Here is an 18824-nt window from a genome sequence, read left to right on the forward strand (position 1 = left end):
CCTGATGCATTTTCATCTAGGTATAAAAGCACAGATTGAAAACTTTTTTTCTACTGTATTATGACTATATGGGTCATAAAAACCTTAAATTATTTTTTCAACACATTCCTTATACACATAAGATTCATCAGTATCACAGAATTTAGAGTAGCTATTGAAAAGCAAGAAAGCCATTAATTTCTGTATTAAAAAATTAATCGTATAATGTTGCACTATAAGACATGCCATACTTGCAGATGATTTCAGAATCTTATAATAGTTTGCTAATACCTGGCTTTTTCCTAAAACCACTGTAAAATAATTTTCCATGTCCCCAGCCTAAGTTTAGGATGCTCATGCAACACTCAGGTCACAATAAAGTTACCAAGGCAAAATTAATTAATTAATTAATTTTAAGAAAATTCCCAGGCTCATATGCCTAAAACAAAGAACAGTTCGTTTCAAAAGAGTTAATAAAATAAAACTAAAAGACAGCCAGGTAGGGTGGCTCATGTTTGTAATTCTAGCATTTTGAGAGGCTGAAACTGGTGGACTGCTTGAGCCCAGGAGCTCAAGACCAGCCTGGGCAATATAACGAGATGCCATCTCTTTTATTATTTTTTTTAAAATGGATTTTAAAAAGAAATTTAAGAAAACTAAAAGTTACTAAGAAAGAAGGAAAACTTAAAAAATAAATAGTAAATTGGAAAAATAACCAGAACTTTACACACTGAAAATACAATAGATTCAAAAGCGAAAAGTAAATATTACTTCAATCATTCCCTTAAAATGATGAAAGAGCTCCTTTGAGACACTGATGAGTCCTGAAGAAATTGAGCTTGCAAAACTGAAAGCAAACTGCTGGTTCCAATATCTTGTAATTATGCCTTTTATAAATTTCATGACAGCAAGAATAATAAGAGTTAAGAGTGTTTGGAACTAGGCTGGGGACGGTGGCTTATGCCTGTAATTCCAGCACTTTGGGAAGCCAAGGCGGGTGGATCACTTGAGGTCAGGAGTTTGAGATCAGCCTGATCAACATGGTGAAACACTGTCTCTACGAAAAATACAAAATTAGCAAGGCGGGTGGCGCATGCCTGCAATCCCAGCTACTTGGGAGGCTGAGGCAGGAGAATCACTTGAACCCAGGAAGCAGAGGTTGCAGTGACCCAAGATCACACCACTGCACTCCAGCTTGGGCAACAAGAGCGAAACTCCATCTCAAAAAAAAAAAAAAAAAGAGTGTTTGGGACTATAAAAAATTTGTCTCAAACACTCAGCACTGGAATCTATGGTCCAATCCTGAGAAAACTCTGACCCACCTTGGCCTCACTGATTTCAATGATTGCTATGGTTCTGAATAGGAGAAGCCATCTCAATCACAACCCAGTAATATAAAGATTTCTAAATTAATGGCTCAAATTCCAGTCAGAAGGAAAATAGGCATAGTATACTGCAGCTGAGCCCATTTTGCATTTGTTGAAGAAAATAGAGTAGTTAGGCTGTACAGAAAGACTTTCTACGTCAAAGGTCAGGGTCATCGTCGTCTTTTTTTTTTTTTTTTTTTTTGAGACAGAGTCCTGCTCTGTCACCCAGGCTGGTGTCCAGTGGCACGATCTCAGCTCACTGCAACCTCTGCCTCCCAGGTTCAAGCAATTCTCCTGCCTCAGCCTCCCAAGTAGCTGGGACTACGGGCACCCGCCACCACGCCCGGCTAATTTTTGTATTTTTAGTAGACACAGGGTTCACTATGTTGACCAGGCTGGTCTCAAACTCCTGACCTCAAGTGATCTCTCCCAAGGTGCTGGGATTGCCACCAGGCCTGGCCCAAAGGTCAGCTTTCAACAAATGAATTCAAACATGCAAATCAGAGCACTGCCCACGAGGGAACACTAACCACTCTTACAGCAGAGACTTCCTACAGGCTATACAGCCTGCCACCAGGATGCAGGGTGCTCACGACGAAAAGAGGACACTACTCATGTTTTCCATTTCTGTAACATTCTGCCTTTTGAGAATTACAAATTGAATGTGACTAATTCTCCCAAATGTCGTACATCTTACACTTTGTGACAGACATGTACTTCCTCTCTGAATCTTTACAGTACTAACCAGACATTTGAGCCACTGTCTGGGACTAGACCTAATTACGATAATTATGTCTACCATCATTAGGGAGATGGTAAATATGATCAAACACTTATAAAAAGGAAAAAACTGAAGCACAGAAAGTTTTAAGCATCAGAAAATTAAAACTAAATTTCCAATGAGAGAATTAAGGAGGTAGTGATGTTCTTTTTCAGCTATCTAAAATGTTGAATTTGAAATATAATGACTTCCTGGATTACTGGCATAATTAAAGAACAGTCTAACTTTTAGACTTCTTGCATAGAATAGTTTCATAGCATCTAGGACTGGCAGACATGACCATAGTGAAAATAAAACAGGACAGAAAGTAATATAAAATCTTTTTTTTCTTTTTTTTTTTTTTTTTTTTGAGATGGAGTCTCACTCTATCCCCCAGACTGGACTGCAGTGGTACAATCTCAGCTCACTGCAACTTCCACCTCCAGGGTTCAGGCGATTCTCCTGCCTCAACCTCCTGAGTAGCTGGGATTACAGGTGCCCACCACCACACCTGGCTAATTTTTATATTTTTGGTAGAGACAGGGTTTCAGCGTGTTGGCCAGGCTGGTCTCGAACTCCTGACCTCAAGTGATCCACCTGTCTCAGCCTCCCATAGTGCTGGGATTACAGGCATGAGCCACCGCACCTGGTCTATAAAATCTTACGATAAGAGAGAGTGAGACTGAATCTCTACCCAGGCCCAGCCCTGTAAGATGCTGAGAGATGGTCAACCCATAAATGCCTGTGAGGCTGAACTAGATCAAGAGTCAGGCTGAGACCACATCCAGCATGACATAAAATAAACATCACTTGATATATGAATCTTTGAATAGGTGAGTACTATGACAAGAAAGATATTTCGGGAAGGCTGAGTGGAGGAGTAAGATGGAGCAGTGATACCAATGAAGAGTTTATTGAACTAAAGTAGTCAAAAGTGAAAAGGTTCTGAGCTGAGATGGCAGCAGCTGCAATGATAATAAAGTCACAAAAATAAAAGATAACTGTTTGAAGCTGGGTGCGGTGGCTCATGTCTGTAATTCCAGCACTTTGGGAGGCCGAGATGGGTGGATCATCTGAGGTCTGGAGTTCGGAACCAACCTGGCCAACCTGGTGAAACCCCGTCTCTACTAAAAATACAAAAGTTAGCTGGGCGTTGTGGCGGGCGTCTGTAATCCCAGCCACTTGGGAGGCTGAGGCAAGAGAATCGCTTGAACCCTGGAGGTGGAGGTTGCAGTGAGCCAAGGTCGCGCCATTGCACTCCAGCCTGGGCGACAGAGTGAGACTCCATCTCAATAAATAAATAAATAAATAAATAAATAAATAAATAAATGAATAAATAAATAAAGATAACTGTTTGATAAGAGTCAAAAGGTAGGAAAGAGATAGATCGTGAAAGGCCTTGAAAGATAAGCCAGGAGTTCGGAGTTAAACCTGCACCTTTTAAAGTAGTAAGCAGGTGAACAGCAAATTTGTATTTCAGACCTATCATTCTGTTGGAGTGGGAGGCAAGTCGTAGGCAGGGAAGTCAGTTATACAACTACTCCCTGTCCAGGAACAGATGACGAGGCTGAATGTGCACATCAGCAGTGGGAATGGATATGACAGCAAGGAACAAAAACCAAGCCAACACCTGGATGTGGGGTTGGAGAAAAGGTTAGGATAGCATCAAGTTTTTAGCTTGGAAAATCATGTGGCTGGTAGAGCCAACAGCAGAGAGAGGAACAAGAGAAGGTGCATGTTTGGGGAAATACAAGAATTAATAATATGTGCTAAGATCGAGGTGACTGTGAGACACAGAGGCAGAAACCTCTAGCTGGCAGCTGGTCATCTGGATGTGGAGGTTAGAATAGAAAGCTGAGTCAGCTACACTGACGTCAAGTGTACACCAACCACTCAACCAGAGCATGACAACTGATCACAGAGGACAGAAGGCTGAAGTTATGGATGAGATGGGGAAGACTTAAGCATGTTCAGAGCCTACGGTGAAAGTATCTATTAAAAGGAGAGGGAAGAAAACATAGAAAAGAAAGAAAATAATCAATTATGTAAGCTTCTGGAGTAGAAAGGAGGGAAAGGAATTGAGAGGACAGGAGGAAGAACTAGCCTGGAACAAAACAAAGGACAAAACCCTGAGATCGATGGAGAAAAAAGGAGGTAAGACTGGAGCAAATAAGGGTACATGAATGGGCAGGGTGTTAACAGAGTGAACACCTAATGGTATTAAGAGCTCTTAGAAGTTAGTGGGTGTTACAAGTTGAATTGTGTCCACCAAAAATTCATGTCAAAGTCTTAATCCCCAGTACCTTCTAAAGTGATCTTATTTTGAAAAGGGGTTCGTACAGATGTAATTAAGAGGAGGTCATACTGAAGTAGGGTGAGCCCCTAATCTAATATGACTTATATCCTTGTAAAAAGGGGAAATTTAGATAGACAGAGATGCATTAAGGGAAAACAATGTAAAAAGATACAGAGAGACGGTGGTCATCTAGAGCTAAGGGGAGAGGCCTCGAATGGATCCTTCTCTAACAGTCCTCTGAAAGAACCAACTCTGCTACCATTTAATGTCAGACTTCTGATCCCCAGAACTGTGAGACAATAAAAATTCTGTTATTTAAGTTACCCAGTTTGTGGTACTTTGCTAGGGTAGCCCTAGGAAACTAACAGAGAGAAAGCCTTCTACTAAAAGAAGAAAGGGTGGAGGAGGGTTGCAAAAAGGCTTACGGTGAGTGAAAAGAGTTCAGCAGGAAACAAGTCAGCAGCATAAGGACACAAATGCAAGATGGTCCACAGTTGCCTGACGTTCCAGCTAAGGATGGAAATGATAAATTTATTTACAGAGTGATTTCCTCAAGCAGCTCTTGGCAGCCACTAGGTAAGATAGGAAAAGATGCCAGGTCAAAATCAAGGGCTGGCAGCATATATTACAAATGAAGTACAAAGGGGTAAGGCCATTAAGGATACTGGCAAGACAGTGATGTGCCCTGAGTGAACAGGAAAGGAACTAAAGGGGGAGGATGGGTTGTGGACTATGAGAATGGGATGGGACAGGCAGAGAAGGGATCATCTAGAAACTGGAAGCCAGCAAAGAAGAGATACAGGGAATACATCAGCAGTAAAAGAGCTAAACAGGAAAGATTATTAGTGGGATTTAATATTTTAAACCTAGGACAGTCCCAGTAAGATGCAGCTCCTGCAGAAACCAAATAAGGGTAAAGCAGGTATGAGATGAGAAAGTCGGGAATGCTAGAATGTTGTATTACTGAGTATACATCATCCATATGGACACTGAGACACCCCCTGCTGGTGACAGGGTAGAGAAAAGAGTGAACCAGCTTCCACCATGCTCAATAAATGGAAAAGAATGACCAGAAATATCCACAAATCATATTTGTATCTAACCACTTATACTAGTCCATTTTCACATTGCCATGAAGAAATACCCAAGACCAGGTAATTTATAAAGAAATGAGGTTGAATTGGCTCAGACATGCAGGATGTACAGGAATCCTAGTGACTTCTGCTTCCAAGGAGACCTCAGGAAGCTTCCAATCATGGCAGTAGGCAAAGGCAGAGCCAGCTTCTTACATGGCAGAAGCCAAGAGCAAGAGAGCAAAGGGGGAGGTGCTACACACTTTTAAACAAGCAGGTCTCACAAGAATTCCCTCACTATCACCAGAACAGCACCAAGGGGATGGTTCTAAACCATTCATGAAGGATCCACCCCCATGATCCAATCACCTCCCACCAGGCCCTACCTCCAACATGAGATTTGGCAGGGACACAATCCAAACCATATCATCCCTCGATTCTGGTTCTCATAAAAATCACTGCATGGCTGGATGTGGTGGCTCACAACTGTAATCCCAACACTAGGAGGCTGACATGGGAGGATTACCTGAGACCAGGCCTTCGAGACCAGCATGAACAACATGGTGAGACTCCATCTCTACAAAAACTAAAAAATTAACCAGGTGGTGGCATATGCCTGTGGTCCCAGCTACTTAGAAGGCTGAGGTGGGAGGATAGGCTGGGCCTTGGAGGTGGAGGCTGCAGTGAGCCATGATGGCACCACTGTACTCCAACCTGGATGACCAAGGGACACCATGTCTCAAAAAATAATAATAGTAATAATAAGAACTACCACCTTTATTAGCTCTGGTATTATACCTTTATATAAAATAACAAAGAGGGACATGGACTAGAAGCTAAGATCAATATACACAGTCTCTAACTAACAGAATTGTTATATTAAATGTAAAGTAAGCAAGAAACCCTATAAAAATGTGCTTGGGGCACTCACAGACCAGATGTAGAACTTTTTTTAATTTTATATGCTTTGTACACATTTTCCTAGGATTTGAAAAAATAAAATAGCTGGAAAATGACAAAATAAGTGCTGGCAGCCTTCTACCTCATAAACATAAAATAACTGACCAAAGCAGAGACGAATGAGAAAACTCATACATGATCACCCATTTTTATAAAACAAACTAAGTGCTTAATTATTTGGATTATATGCCATAAACATATGAAACTCTCTGCATTTCAAAGGTTTATTCCAATTGCTAAAAATTTTGTATTTCTCACCAAAGAGCCAGGCAGGGTCAATACTTTGTTCTGGAAATCATCAAAGCTAAAAAACAGAGGGATAAAGCAGAACTGCATGAGTTAACCTTTTAATCTACCCATGAGAACAATTCATGAATTGCTGTAGCTATCACCATTTCCAACTATTTCCATACACATACATATACACTTAATTAGAGCTTTTGTCTCCAAAGTTCAAAAGGTTTTATGTGTGGTAATTTTACACTGGTGGAGATTATCTGTATTTTCTGACCTTTCATATATTAGGTATCATTAATATTCTAAAATAAATCATTAAATCAAAAATAAAATTCAAAAATTCACCAGAAGTCATAGTGTAGTTATTGTTCATCACTTCAGGAAAAATGGGGCCACTTAGGGACATGGTCTGGGCATTTATTGGAGACAAAAGGTAAAAAGACATTTGGAAAGTTCTGCAGTCATTTCATAGATATGAAGTTGATGCTTTACCCAAGACTCTCATCACAATGTCACCGGAAACATCATGTCCACTAAAAACTATGACACAAAATACCAATCTTCTTTCATCTTCAATCTAGCTTAACCATGTGTTTCTCCAATAATTATTTAGCCCCTTCATTATGGCCAAGTACTATGCCAAACCCTTCCAAACATCGAGAAGTTGGGAGGGGAAAAGGACTGAAACTAATAAAATTTTACTTGGGATGTCTTTAGAAATGATTAGTCCATCCAAGTAAAACGTGCAGATTTAGCCCACAGAACATTAAATGACTAATATTGTAGCCAGGGACCAAATAATGAAATGAAAAACAAAATAATCATTCATAGAATGTCCCGTCTCCAACTATGACCGGCTTCAGCAAAATTCCCTATTGTTTGCTTATTGTAAATACCTGAAGGCTTCAATAATTCCAAACTGTTCAATATAAACACACACACAAGCACATGCATGCGCACACAAACACAGCCCAGTTTACAACAAGCATAGTTCCTGAATATAATTCCAGTCTGGTTTGGGCATTTCAGTCTATGATTAAGTAAGTCTGTATTTCTTTTTCTCCTGTGTTCAAGGTCAAACATTTGACACACACTCTAGAAGCATCCTCTACATGAATCAGGGAGTTGCTACCAAACTCCTGCTCAGGCACTCTCTGGAAGAGGCCACTCCTTGAGATAAGGAGCCCTCCAGCTCATAAAACTGAATAAGGAGAGTTGCCACACCTTATTGCATACCTAAGAAGCTGATCCAACCCTCAAAGTTTTAAGACTCAAATCTGAATTGATTCCAATGGACTGTAGAGTCCCTCAGCTCCAGGAGAGAGAAAGAGAAAGAGAAAAATAAGCGTTCAAGAAAATTTCTACCATTATAATCTGAAAATGATCACAGAAAACTCAGTTCCTACGTACACAACCAGAGTTTCAGTGCCTTTTTCTGATGTGATAAAGTTGTCATTTTGATCCTTTTGTATAGTTCATAAGCGTGATGACTAGGGTTTCACCTCATGTGTAAGACGTGCCTCCCTCAAACCTTATTACAAGGTCAGCACATTACCTGTCTGACATGAAAACATGAAAAAAAAGTTGTAATCTTATGTTGGTTGTTACATTATTTAGAATCCTACATTTAGAGCTAAGACGCAACCTGAAGATCACAGTTCAACTGATTTTACAAATGAGAATGTCAAGGCCAGGGTAAGTTAAACGACCTGCCCAAATAACTAGAAAGTGGCAGATGAGAATCCACACTACCTGACACCTAATTCATCACTCTCTCTACTCCTCTACAATAGATATTTACTCGCATTCAATAGATACTTACTGAATGTTAACTATGTGCAACACACCCAGGGATTAAAAACTTGAATGCAATCATCCCCATGTGGAATCTAAACAACGGTGGGCTTTAGATAATACTTTCTCAGTTTTAATATGCAAGTCATCACATGAAGCTTTATGTGAAATGTTAAGAGGAATATCTGAAATTAACTTTCCTCATAGCTGTAATTCTTCATTTTTAATCCTTCCATCTACTCTGTAGCCCTTCCAACTACAGAAGGTGGATGTCAGAGTGAGAGCATTGATGATGATGATCATGAAGGCAATGAAGATAACACCAATTATGAGATATTCCCTTTTTGTGAGCCATTATTCTGAAACCTTTATGTGCGTTAGCTTATTTCATTCTCTCAACTACCTTAAAGGGAAGATACTATTATTATCTCTATTTTACAAAGGATATGAAATGAATAAGTCAAATGCCCAAACAGGGGATAGTTGAATTAGGAATTATACCCCAGCATGGCTTCATTACTACTATCTCCCAAGCTTTTCTGGCCTTGAGTCTTTCCTTCATTAGCTGGAAATTACCTGCCCCTTCTGGATCTCAATTTCTTTATCTGTGAAATGATGGAGTGGGAAAATTATTATTTCCAATGGATCTTCCAAGTCGAGCATTCTGCGATTTACTGATTTGTGATAGTTACCAATCTCTTGTGGCAGAGGAAGGAAACCACTTTGCAAAACCTAAGGATGATTTTCACCCAAGTTACAAACTCCAAACCTTTGACTATACAGAGGTTTCAGAATAACAGAGAGAGGGAGCAGTTACCAGCCTCAGGTGTTTTTTAAAGCTAATCACTAACAATAGTGTTTAAGCAAGAAAAAAGGTTTTCAAAATTCCTAATGATTATTAGGAAGAGTTTGTAAAAACATGGGAAAATATAATGTTATTGTACCAAAGAAAAAAGCAGGATATAATAATGGGTTGCTTTTTCAAAACACGGGGAAAGCAGCAAGAACATTCAACAGTTGTTGTATCGGGGTAACAGGATTTATGAGATTTTTTTCTTTCTCCTTTTCCTTATTTCTCTTTTTCTATGTAAGCTTAAATGATCGCCATAATTAGAGGGGAAACTTTCTTTACAAAGAGAAAAATGGTGCCAAATATTCTCATATTGATTCCTCCCAAAAAGAAAGAAAACACTCTCCTGAAAAACATCTCAATAACAACACTACAGAAATTCCAGAAATACAGGTTTAGAGGAAAACTCCACTATTGCACACTATGAAGGGAGAAGAAAAGACTCCGCTATTGCTTCAAGTCTACAAGAATTAAGTTTTGTAGAGGATGTCACAGGAACGTTGGCAGGGAAAGTTGCTTCAGAGTCCAGGGACACACAGGTTTGTAAAGCTCAGCCCAGGAAAAAGAGAACAGGTGCAGCAGATGAAGCAGCAGACCGTATCAGCCAAATGACGCCGGCCCCATCCAGAAATCCCAGCCTGGAGCAGGTTCTCCCTGAGCAGACCTGCCATGCACCACAGCCAGCCACATGGCCAAGGGGACTTTCCATGAGCACAAATGCCCTTTCCTCACTGAAGTACTGCAGCAGAGGGAAGCCAGGTAGCATATTGCATGGAATATGTAACTATTAAAACAAACCACCAAACCAAACTAATTTATGCTTTCATCAGGCCTTAGAGTAAGCACACTGTATAGATAACACCCATGTTCCTATATAAAAACACAATCTAGGCGGGGTGCAGTGGCTCACACCTGTAATCCCAGCACTTTGGGAGGCCAAGGCGGGTGGATCACAAGGTCAGGAGATCGAGACTATCCTGGTTATCATGGTGAAACACCGCCTCTACTAAAAATACAAAAAATTAGCCGGGTGTGGTGGTGGGCACCTGTAGTCTCAGTTACTCGGGAGGCTGAGGCAGGAAAACGGCGTGAACCCAGGAGGCGGAGCTTGCAGAGAGCCGGAATCATGCCACTACACTCCAGCCTGGTCAACAGAGCAAGACTCCATCTCAAACAAACAAACAAACAAACACAATCTATATATACATGTGGCCCAGTTTACAACACAGATCAACGAGTGTGGCTCAGGATGGTTACAACGAAACACTTCACTCTTTAGCACTGTGAAAACATTTTGTAAACATTCATTATTTCTCTAGTGATTCCCACTTTTACTACAAAAATTCAGGAATGATTGCAATTTTAAAATCACATTCAGGATGCTATTAATTACACATGAACTCTCTGCCTTACTTGAACAGTATTTTATACTGCTTTGTGGCAAATAGATCAAGACAGATCTGATATACAAAGAATAGGAAAATCAGAACATGAAAAGTCACCTTCTCCTTTGGGAGACTGACAGACAATATATGGCATCAACAACACCTCACACCCTGATTCAGCTGAGGTCTGCAAGGAGCCATGGTGCCCAACTTACCAACAGTTCCAGACTTGCCTTAAGCACATACATCACGCTGCATGTCTAAAGCACTACCACCAGCAAGAAGGCAACAACACAAAGGCCTGCATGTGTCTTCTAATTAGTTTATTAATTGAAAAAGACATATTTCTGTTACTTGCTACCAAAACTCATTTGAACGATTATTTTAAAATTTGAAAATATCATAATGCAATGAAATAAACAGATGTCATCTTGTGTGTGTGTTTTAAAGGCATTTTTTTCTGTTTCTAAGTACAAAGTTGGCACCTACTGACTACCTGGTACTAACATTAGATGAAGAAATGTAACCTACCTCATCAAAGGTGGTGTCATCTTTCTTCAAAGCTATAAAATAAGAAGGAAAAGGAAACAGTTATTATGAAAAATTCCAAAGAGACTAAGTTATAGAAAACAGAAAAAAAAAAAACAAGGCAGTATGGTGTTTTCATTTCAGAAAGTAAATTGTACCCGAACCTGAATAACAATGTTATGATACAAATACGAAAACTGTAAATGAAAGAGAGAGAACTGCACAGCATGAATCTTTTTGAAATATTTTTCATAAATACACAAATAGAACTATCCTCCCAGATCTAAGAAAGAAGCACACATAACTGCTCCCTATGTCTTCTTTAGTTGGAACATGTTTTAATGAAAGTATAAAAGAATCACAAAGTAATCTTGAAGAAATTTCCCCTTAAACTCCTGGGTTTTGAGAAGATATCACCAATTGTTAGGATGACACCTACTTTGCATAGAGCCCTGAATGACACTTGCATACTGAGTAGAGAGTAGGTATGTTGATGAAAGACTAAGCCTGTTAAAATAAGCATTGCAGAGTGAGAGACATAGTTTAAATATTTCAACATGATAAATTTCATAACAAAGTATTTCAAATGAAAATACATTCAGAATATTTTATAGGAACCAGCAAATACTTCAAATTTATTTTAAATATGGTCATGTGTCACTTAACAACTGGGATACATTCTGAGAAATGCACCGTTAGGCAATTTCATTGTGCAAATGTCACAGAGTGTACTTATACAAACCTAGATGGTATCACCTACTACATACCTAGGCTATATGGTATAGCCTATTACTCTTAGGCTACAAACCTATACAGCATGTTACTGTACTGAAAACTGTAGGCAACTGTAACACAATGGCAAGTATTTGTGTATCTAAACATAGAAAAATGTACAGTAAAAATACAGTATTATAATCTTGCGGGACCACTATCATATAAGTGTGACTGTCCATAGCTTTAGAACTGGAATTTTTTCACCCAACATAGAAAGAGAAGAATTTCACCTACAGTTGGCAAACATCTAGTTCCTTACATTTTACAATTACTTAGAATGTTTCATATTAAGAAGAATGCATTAAATAGCTAATTTATCTTACTAGCTAGAGAAATGTTTCAAATTTACAGAACTGTGCATAGGTGTTTGCTGCTTTAAACCTGATTTAGTCTGGATAGAAGCACTTGGGTAGCTATTACTTGGAAAGCTTTGTTCTGACAAAAGCAATGAAAAGCAAATTATTCTGGCAATTAAGCTCTGAGAAAAGTAATGTGCCTAAACTGAAGCTATCATAGAAAAGCTTAGGATACATACTCTAACACTCGTGAAAAGGTTATTTTCTCTGTTTCATATATTTGTGTTTTCAAGAATGTGACTGTGGTGAATTAAGGGATGGATGCAGGTAGGCTGAGGGAAATAAAACGTTTCTAAAAGTTTCTTATTTTTCCCTTTTGCCTAATAAACTAATCTTTCTTTATTGGATAACCATTTCTTCTGAAAGTGAATGGAAAATAAAAAGACAGTCCTTTGTTGTGAATGGCTTATCTTGCATTCAATTACTTGCACATGTTTTAATTATGTATTTAGCTTAACCTACATTAAATCTAAAATAACCTACATTAAATCTAAAATAATCTGTTTTGAAAGAACCATATTAAGATCCCAGCTAACTTCTAATGACTGCGTTTTCACTAGAATTTAACTTCTAAGCTACAAGGCTCTGTATAAATACCAGTCAACAATATTACTATACTGTCTACTCCCTCAACCCAAGGCGTGTCCTTTAATTAACATACTTGACTAATGAGTCCTTTACAAAACATTAGTAATGTAATTCTAAATATAGACAAGTTGCTCCATCTGAAAAACAAAATTCTTTGGAATAAGAAATTAATAGCCCATTGATTTCACATACAAAGTCCAACATAAGCAAATTACCATACAGCCTCATACCTAGCTCATTTAACAAAGATTAATGGAACACACGCACTATGTGGTTGCCATGCAAGATGCAAAGCTACAGCAGTAAACTTGTAATTCACGGCACAAACTTTTAAATATACTGTCTTTATTTTGGACCTTATAAAAGTTCTGGAAATTTAGCCATGTGTTTTCTTAAGCAAAGCATCCAGTGGTTCTTTTTAACTACAGTTGATACTACCCCACCAGGTGCAGTGGCTCACGCCTGTAATCCCAGCACTTTGGAAGGCTGAGGCGGATGGATCGCCTGAGCTCAGGAGTTTGAGATCAGCCTGGGCAACAGGGGGAAACCCCATCTCTACAAAAACAATACCAAATACATATATACACACATACACACATACATACATAAAATGAGCCAGACATTGAGGTGGTGCCCTGTGGTTCCAGCTATTCGGGAGGCTGAGGTGGGAGGATCACATGAGCCTAGGAGGCAGAGGTTGCAGTGAGCCAAGATTGCGCCACTGCACTCCAGTCTGGGCGACAGAGTGAGACCCTGTTCCTCTACTGCCAAAAAACAAGATACTATCCCTTACGGAAATGTAAATATGGAATGAAGACCCTCAAGTTGAGAAATGAAGACAGCAGAAAACTAGACTGTCTTGAACAGCAAGACTGGACTATTTCCTTCTTATCTCCTAGTCCTGACAATTCTCCAATATTCTGGACAAAGAGGCGGGGTCTGGAGGTACCAAGAGGAGAAAACAGAAGAAATTGCAAGTGTATTTGCTATGACATAAAGAACAGGAAGCCAGATTCTCTCATCTGCACAATACTCTCAAGCTCAAGGTTACCACAGAACACCATTACTTCACTGAAGTCATTCGCTGCTACATTCACACCTTACACGGTTTCTTCTAAATACTGAGTCCTTGTCCTGAACAGCAGTTAACAGTGACAATAAACACCAACTTAAGATGTGTTTGCCAGATATTCATCAGGTCAATGATAAGTAAATTCTGACCCAAACAAGAATACAACATCTCATTATTGATTACATTCCCTGATGGCTGTAGTCATTCATGTAAATGTAAATCCACAATTATCTTGAAGGATTTCACGGAGTAACAGGCATATTACACAATTCTGGAATAGCCAAGGGGCATATCAAAATATTTCAGATCAGCAGATATTCTATTCAGTCTTCTGCTCACACATTGCTTCCTCTAGAAAGCTTCTCATGATTTCACCTAGATGAAAGTGGCGCTCCTCCTGTGTTCTCCAACAGCAAATTTTGCTAATCTTCACAGCAGAATTTGTTACTTTGTATTGTAAATGCCTATTCATTGGCCTGTTTTCCCTTAAAATCCTTGAGGACAGGGATCAGCCACATTGGTCAGCCAATCTGACTGTCAGAACAATGTCTACAGTGGAAAGGAGTTACTCAGTAATTATTTGTTGAATTAATGAGCCCTACCTCAATGGCAAAAGCAGAGTATCTTTTGAGACACACTTAAGTTTTGGTGTATGAAAATGATACATTGGTTCTCTCTTAAAAGATCATAGATATAAATTCTATTGTGTAGTTTTCAAATTAAAATATTTTGAAGTTGCATTGGGGAAAATATGGTACAATAGTTAAATTTTGTGTCTGAACATTTAACCTTACATTTCTCTTTTCTGACATAATGAATTCATCAAATGACAACTGGACTCTAGAATTACACACTTACAGCACAAGGTAACAAACCCCAAAGTTCAGTGTAATCACAGCCTCTTCTTTTTATTTAGTTCCCTCACAAACCATATCCTTTAAAGAAATAGTATACACGGGGTTCATCTCAAATATCGCAGAGTATAAACTTCCTTTCTCTAGGAGATAGTCCAAATAAGTATGAAGAAATGTATTCAAATAAGTACGAAAAAATGTCAGTTTGACCTTAATCATAAACCGGATATTACATAAAGCCTTTCTTCTTCTACGCTAACATTCAAAAATAAAAAAGAAACAAGAAAGAAAAGAGGAAATGAACTTTAATATACTTAAACTATTCAATAATTAAGTTCCCATTTGTCTTTGTTAGCCTAAATTTAAAAAAAAAAAAAAGTGTGAGACAACTGTAGTAATTCCTAAATAGGTGACCATATTGACACTATTTAGTAGAAAACCATAAATACTATCAAAATTGATGGGTGCCTTTAAAATTCAATTACACCCATCTTATAAAAGAACCATAACTATATCGTAGTCATTCCCTGGCAGATATCGTAAATTAGAGTGCTATGGCTTGAAAGCCAATGTGTTTTATAATATAGTAATCTCAGATCAGCTGTATTTGGGGTGGACAGTGACAAACTCAGCATGATCTCTGATGTGTAAACAAATTAAACATTAGCATTGCTTTATGTATTCAGAATTATTCTTAAACACTGATCGGATATCAGATACTTTCAAACATTTCCTCATTTTCAATAAATGACTGATTAATAATTTCTTTCAGCTAAACAATAATATTGTACATTTCACCATACAACAAGCTACACTTTTGGATCATACTAAAGCAGCAAAATAAAGTCAGTATGTCTATTTCAAAAGCCATCTTAGATTGGTTAAGGAGAATGAGTAGGTTGCAGTGGATTATTCAACAAGAATAAACCATTCGCTCTTTGATCTCCTCTTGAAGTACCAGTGAAGAAAGGAGGATGATGGGGTATAAACAGAAATTGGAAGGAATAATGACAGCCTACGGTATGACCTTCATCTTGTGATAGATACTGCACTAGATTTTTCATGTATTTTATCCGTTTTAGTCTTCACATATATTGAACTTATATGAATATTTACAGATGAGGACTCTGGGCTTTAGAGAAATTCCACTGGCTGCCAAAGGCACAGAGCAAGCAGGGAAAACCAAGTTCAAATCCAGGCCTGCCTAACTCAAAACCACATGCTGTTTTAAGGCTGGCTACACTACAAAGTCAATGGCCACTTCCCTCTTCTCTTGCTTTCTATCTATAAGATCAGTTAAGTCAGTATGATGGAATCCCTAATAATAACAAAAACAATGATAATATATCTTGAACGTTTACTGAGTCTTTATTTAATGTGCCACACAGGACATGGTATGCATTATTTCGCTAAAAGCCAACAACAAAACTGAGTTGTACATGAAAAACTGAAGCTGAGAGAAGTTGAGGGACCTCGGCTAGGCATGGCAACACCGGAAACACCCAGTCTGTATGACACACAGCCCACATTCTTAACTCATGCACTATATAATCCCACAGTAAGCCCTCAACTCAACCACCTCTAGCACCTTAAAAATCCTTAGATAATCAGAATGAGTCCACTGGTTTTAATTTTGCAAATACAATATAAAACACCAAGAAAATAAGAAAATACAGATTTTGTTTCTGTAATGCTACTTTTAATGAATGTCCTTGGCTTGGTATACAACTATAATCACCTCAGTATCTACTTTTACAGTATTCCACAATGAGATCTGCAATTCAGAATCATACCTTCCATCAATACAAGAAATAATCAGCTGTGCTCACTGCACTGTATTCTGTGTCCTAAAGGGAGGATATAAAATCCACCAGATCTTAGAAGACATTTTAACAAGAGTTGGATTCAAAAGGAGTTTCACATCACTAAATCTCAGTAAGCTAGAAAATCCAATTAACTATAATACCCTCATTTGCCAGTACTGTACTTAATCCAAATTTTACTGATTGTCGATCAAAACCTTGAAATTATTTAAACATAAGGAACTTTTATATTAATGTCCTTGGTTTCTTACTGAGACTCAATTGCAATGAATTATTTAACACAAAACTGGAGGGGCTCCAACAGAATCATTAGCATTAGTAAACATATAGTTAATGTGTTTTAAAACAGGGCTTAATGGACTCCAGAACCCGCGTCTGTGAAGGATTGGGTCAGGGCTGAAACATCCTTGTTAATAATGCACACGACTCAACATTTCCCTCTCTCACACTCTTCTTGGCTTCAAACTTCATATGAATGCAGGGACTCTCCATATGTATCTCCAACTCTGAAGAGTGAAATTAATATCCAATACATGCAATAAATAAAACTAAAGATTGGTTTCATACCATAACTTTACAGTCATCTTGGGAAATATTTTGCATACCAACACAAAATTTTAAGTTGAAAGACCAAAAAAAAACAAAAAACAAAAAACACTTGGCTACATTTCGATCCATTGCACTCTCTCACTTGAAGAAAGTTTGTATATCTCACAATGAATGGATGGAAGAATATCTGTAACACTCATGTGCATCCCAGGGTTTTATTTTAAGGAACTAAGTACCTTTATGCTTAATTTCCATTAACACCTTTGTTAACATGGACGACATTTTAAACAAGTGAAACAAAGACTAGGCAGCTTCCTAGGGACTTGCAGGGATTATTTTTTGTGGCTATAGCATTCTCTTGCTCAGGGTAGTTACGTGTATCAGTGAAAGTTGTGACAGTGGGGGGGTGGGGGCAGCTACCTCTTCAGGTTAAAAGGGGTTTTCTATGCCCCATACTCAAAATCTAACAAACCCATTCCACGTGACACTGCTGTCACCCTATTACAACCTGTGACATGCATTTATTCCTCACTGTCCTAAACACTGTTGGTCAGTTGGTTGGTTGGTTTAAAGACAATAGCCCATGAGCTCTAGTAAATGGAACAAGTTCCGGAGACATTCCTAAATGTCCAGACAACTCCACAGCGCGCATTTCTCTCCAGTCGCGGGAAGATTCTGAGACCTCGAGACTGAACACCCAAATCTCGCTTTCCAGGACCCGAAGTACCGAACAATAGGTCCCAAGGTAACTGTCCCACTTCCCTTCAGGTTGAATATGTTAAACAATACCAGGGCACAGTCTAACGTTTCACCAATTTCCAAAGCTAAATTACTGACTAAACGCCCAATATCAAAGTCTGTGCGCAAAAAATAACAAGTGGCCCAAGCAGCCGCGCAACCCCTGGCGCGGTGGGAGCCGAGGGGTTCCCTCGTCCGTCCCCCACGCGCGCGAAAGGGCGAGCACTAGTGGCGGAGGAGGGGGGAACCCATATTGTAGGCTTGAGAGAGACTACAAATGAACCCCCAGATCCTGAGGGAGAGGGGTCTCTTTCCTTTGCGTCCTCGCCCTCCCCGGGGTCCCTAGCACTGTGCCCTCGACCCCCGCTCGCAACGCACCCCACGCCAGCCCCGCTGGCAGCTGCATGGCTGGTGCCAGGAGCGCGGCGGGGGCGCGGGCCGAGGGGACCGGGCGCTGGGGGTGCCGGGGGCAGCGCGCTACTCACCAATGCGGCTGAAACTCTCCGACAAAGTTCTCCGCAACTTCTTCATCTTGCCGATCTTCTCGGCTGGCTGCGGCTCAATGAGGTCGCACATCTGGGCGACGCCGGGCCCCGGCAACTTCCCTAAACTGGTCCAGAGCACAGCTCAGACAACGGCGAGGGCGCGCGCCGCGGGGAAAGCGGCGCCTCCTCCTCTTCCACCTCCTCGGCCGGCCGGGAGGCGACGCGCAGGGCTACGGAGGCGAGCAGCAAGCAGTCGGCGGGGTAGTAATTCCTAAATAGGTGACCATATTGACACTATTTAGTAGAAAACCATAAATACTATCAAAATTGATGGGTGCCTTTAAAATTCAATTACA

The 18824-nt window shown here is 39.5% G+C and overlaps 1 protein-coding gene across 1 annotated transcript in view; it reads right to left on the reverse strand.

Annotated features, from left to right (window-relative positions):
- Positions 1-18728, reverse strand: part of CDK14 (cyclin-dependent kinase 14) — a 603701-nt gene extending 584973 nt beyond the window's left edge. Inside the window, exons 1-2 of the mRNA XM_011996010.1 lie at positions 18469-18728; positions 11233-11264 (exon numbers count right to left, since the gene is read on the reverse strand). Coding sequence (XP_011851400.1) covers positions 11233-11264; positions 18469-18559 — 123 coding nt within the window. The 5' untranslated portion in view covers positions 18560-18728. The remainder of the gene's footprint in view (positions 1-11232; positions 11265-18468) is intronic.
- Between the last annotated feature and the right edge of the window lie 96 nt (positions 18729-18824).

This window comes from Mandrillus leucophaeus, unplaced genomic scaffold (genome assembly GCF_000951045.1).
Source record: "Mandrillus leucophaeus isolate KB7577 unplaced genomic scaffold, Mleu.le_1.0 Scaffold50, whole genome shotgun sequence".
NCBI lineage: Eukaryota > Metazoa > Chordata > Mammalia > Primates > Cercopithecidae > Mandrillus > Mandrillus leucophaeus.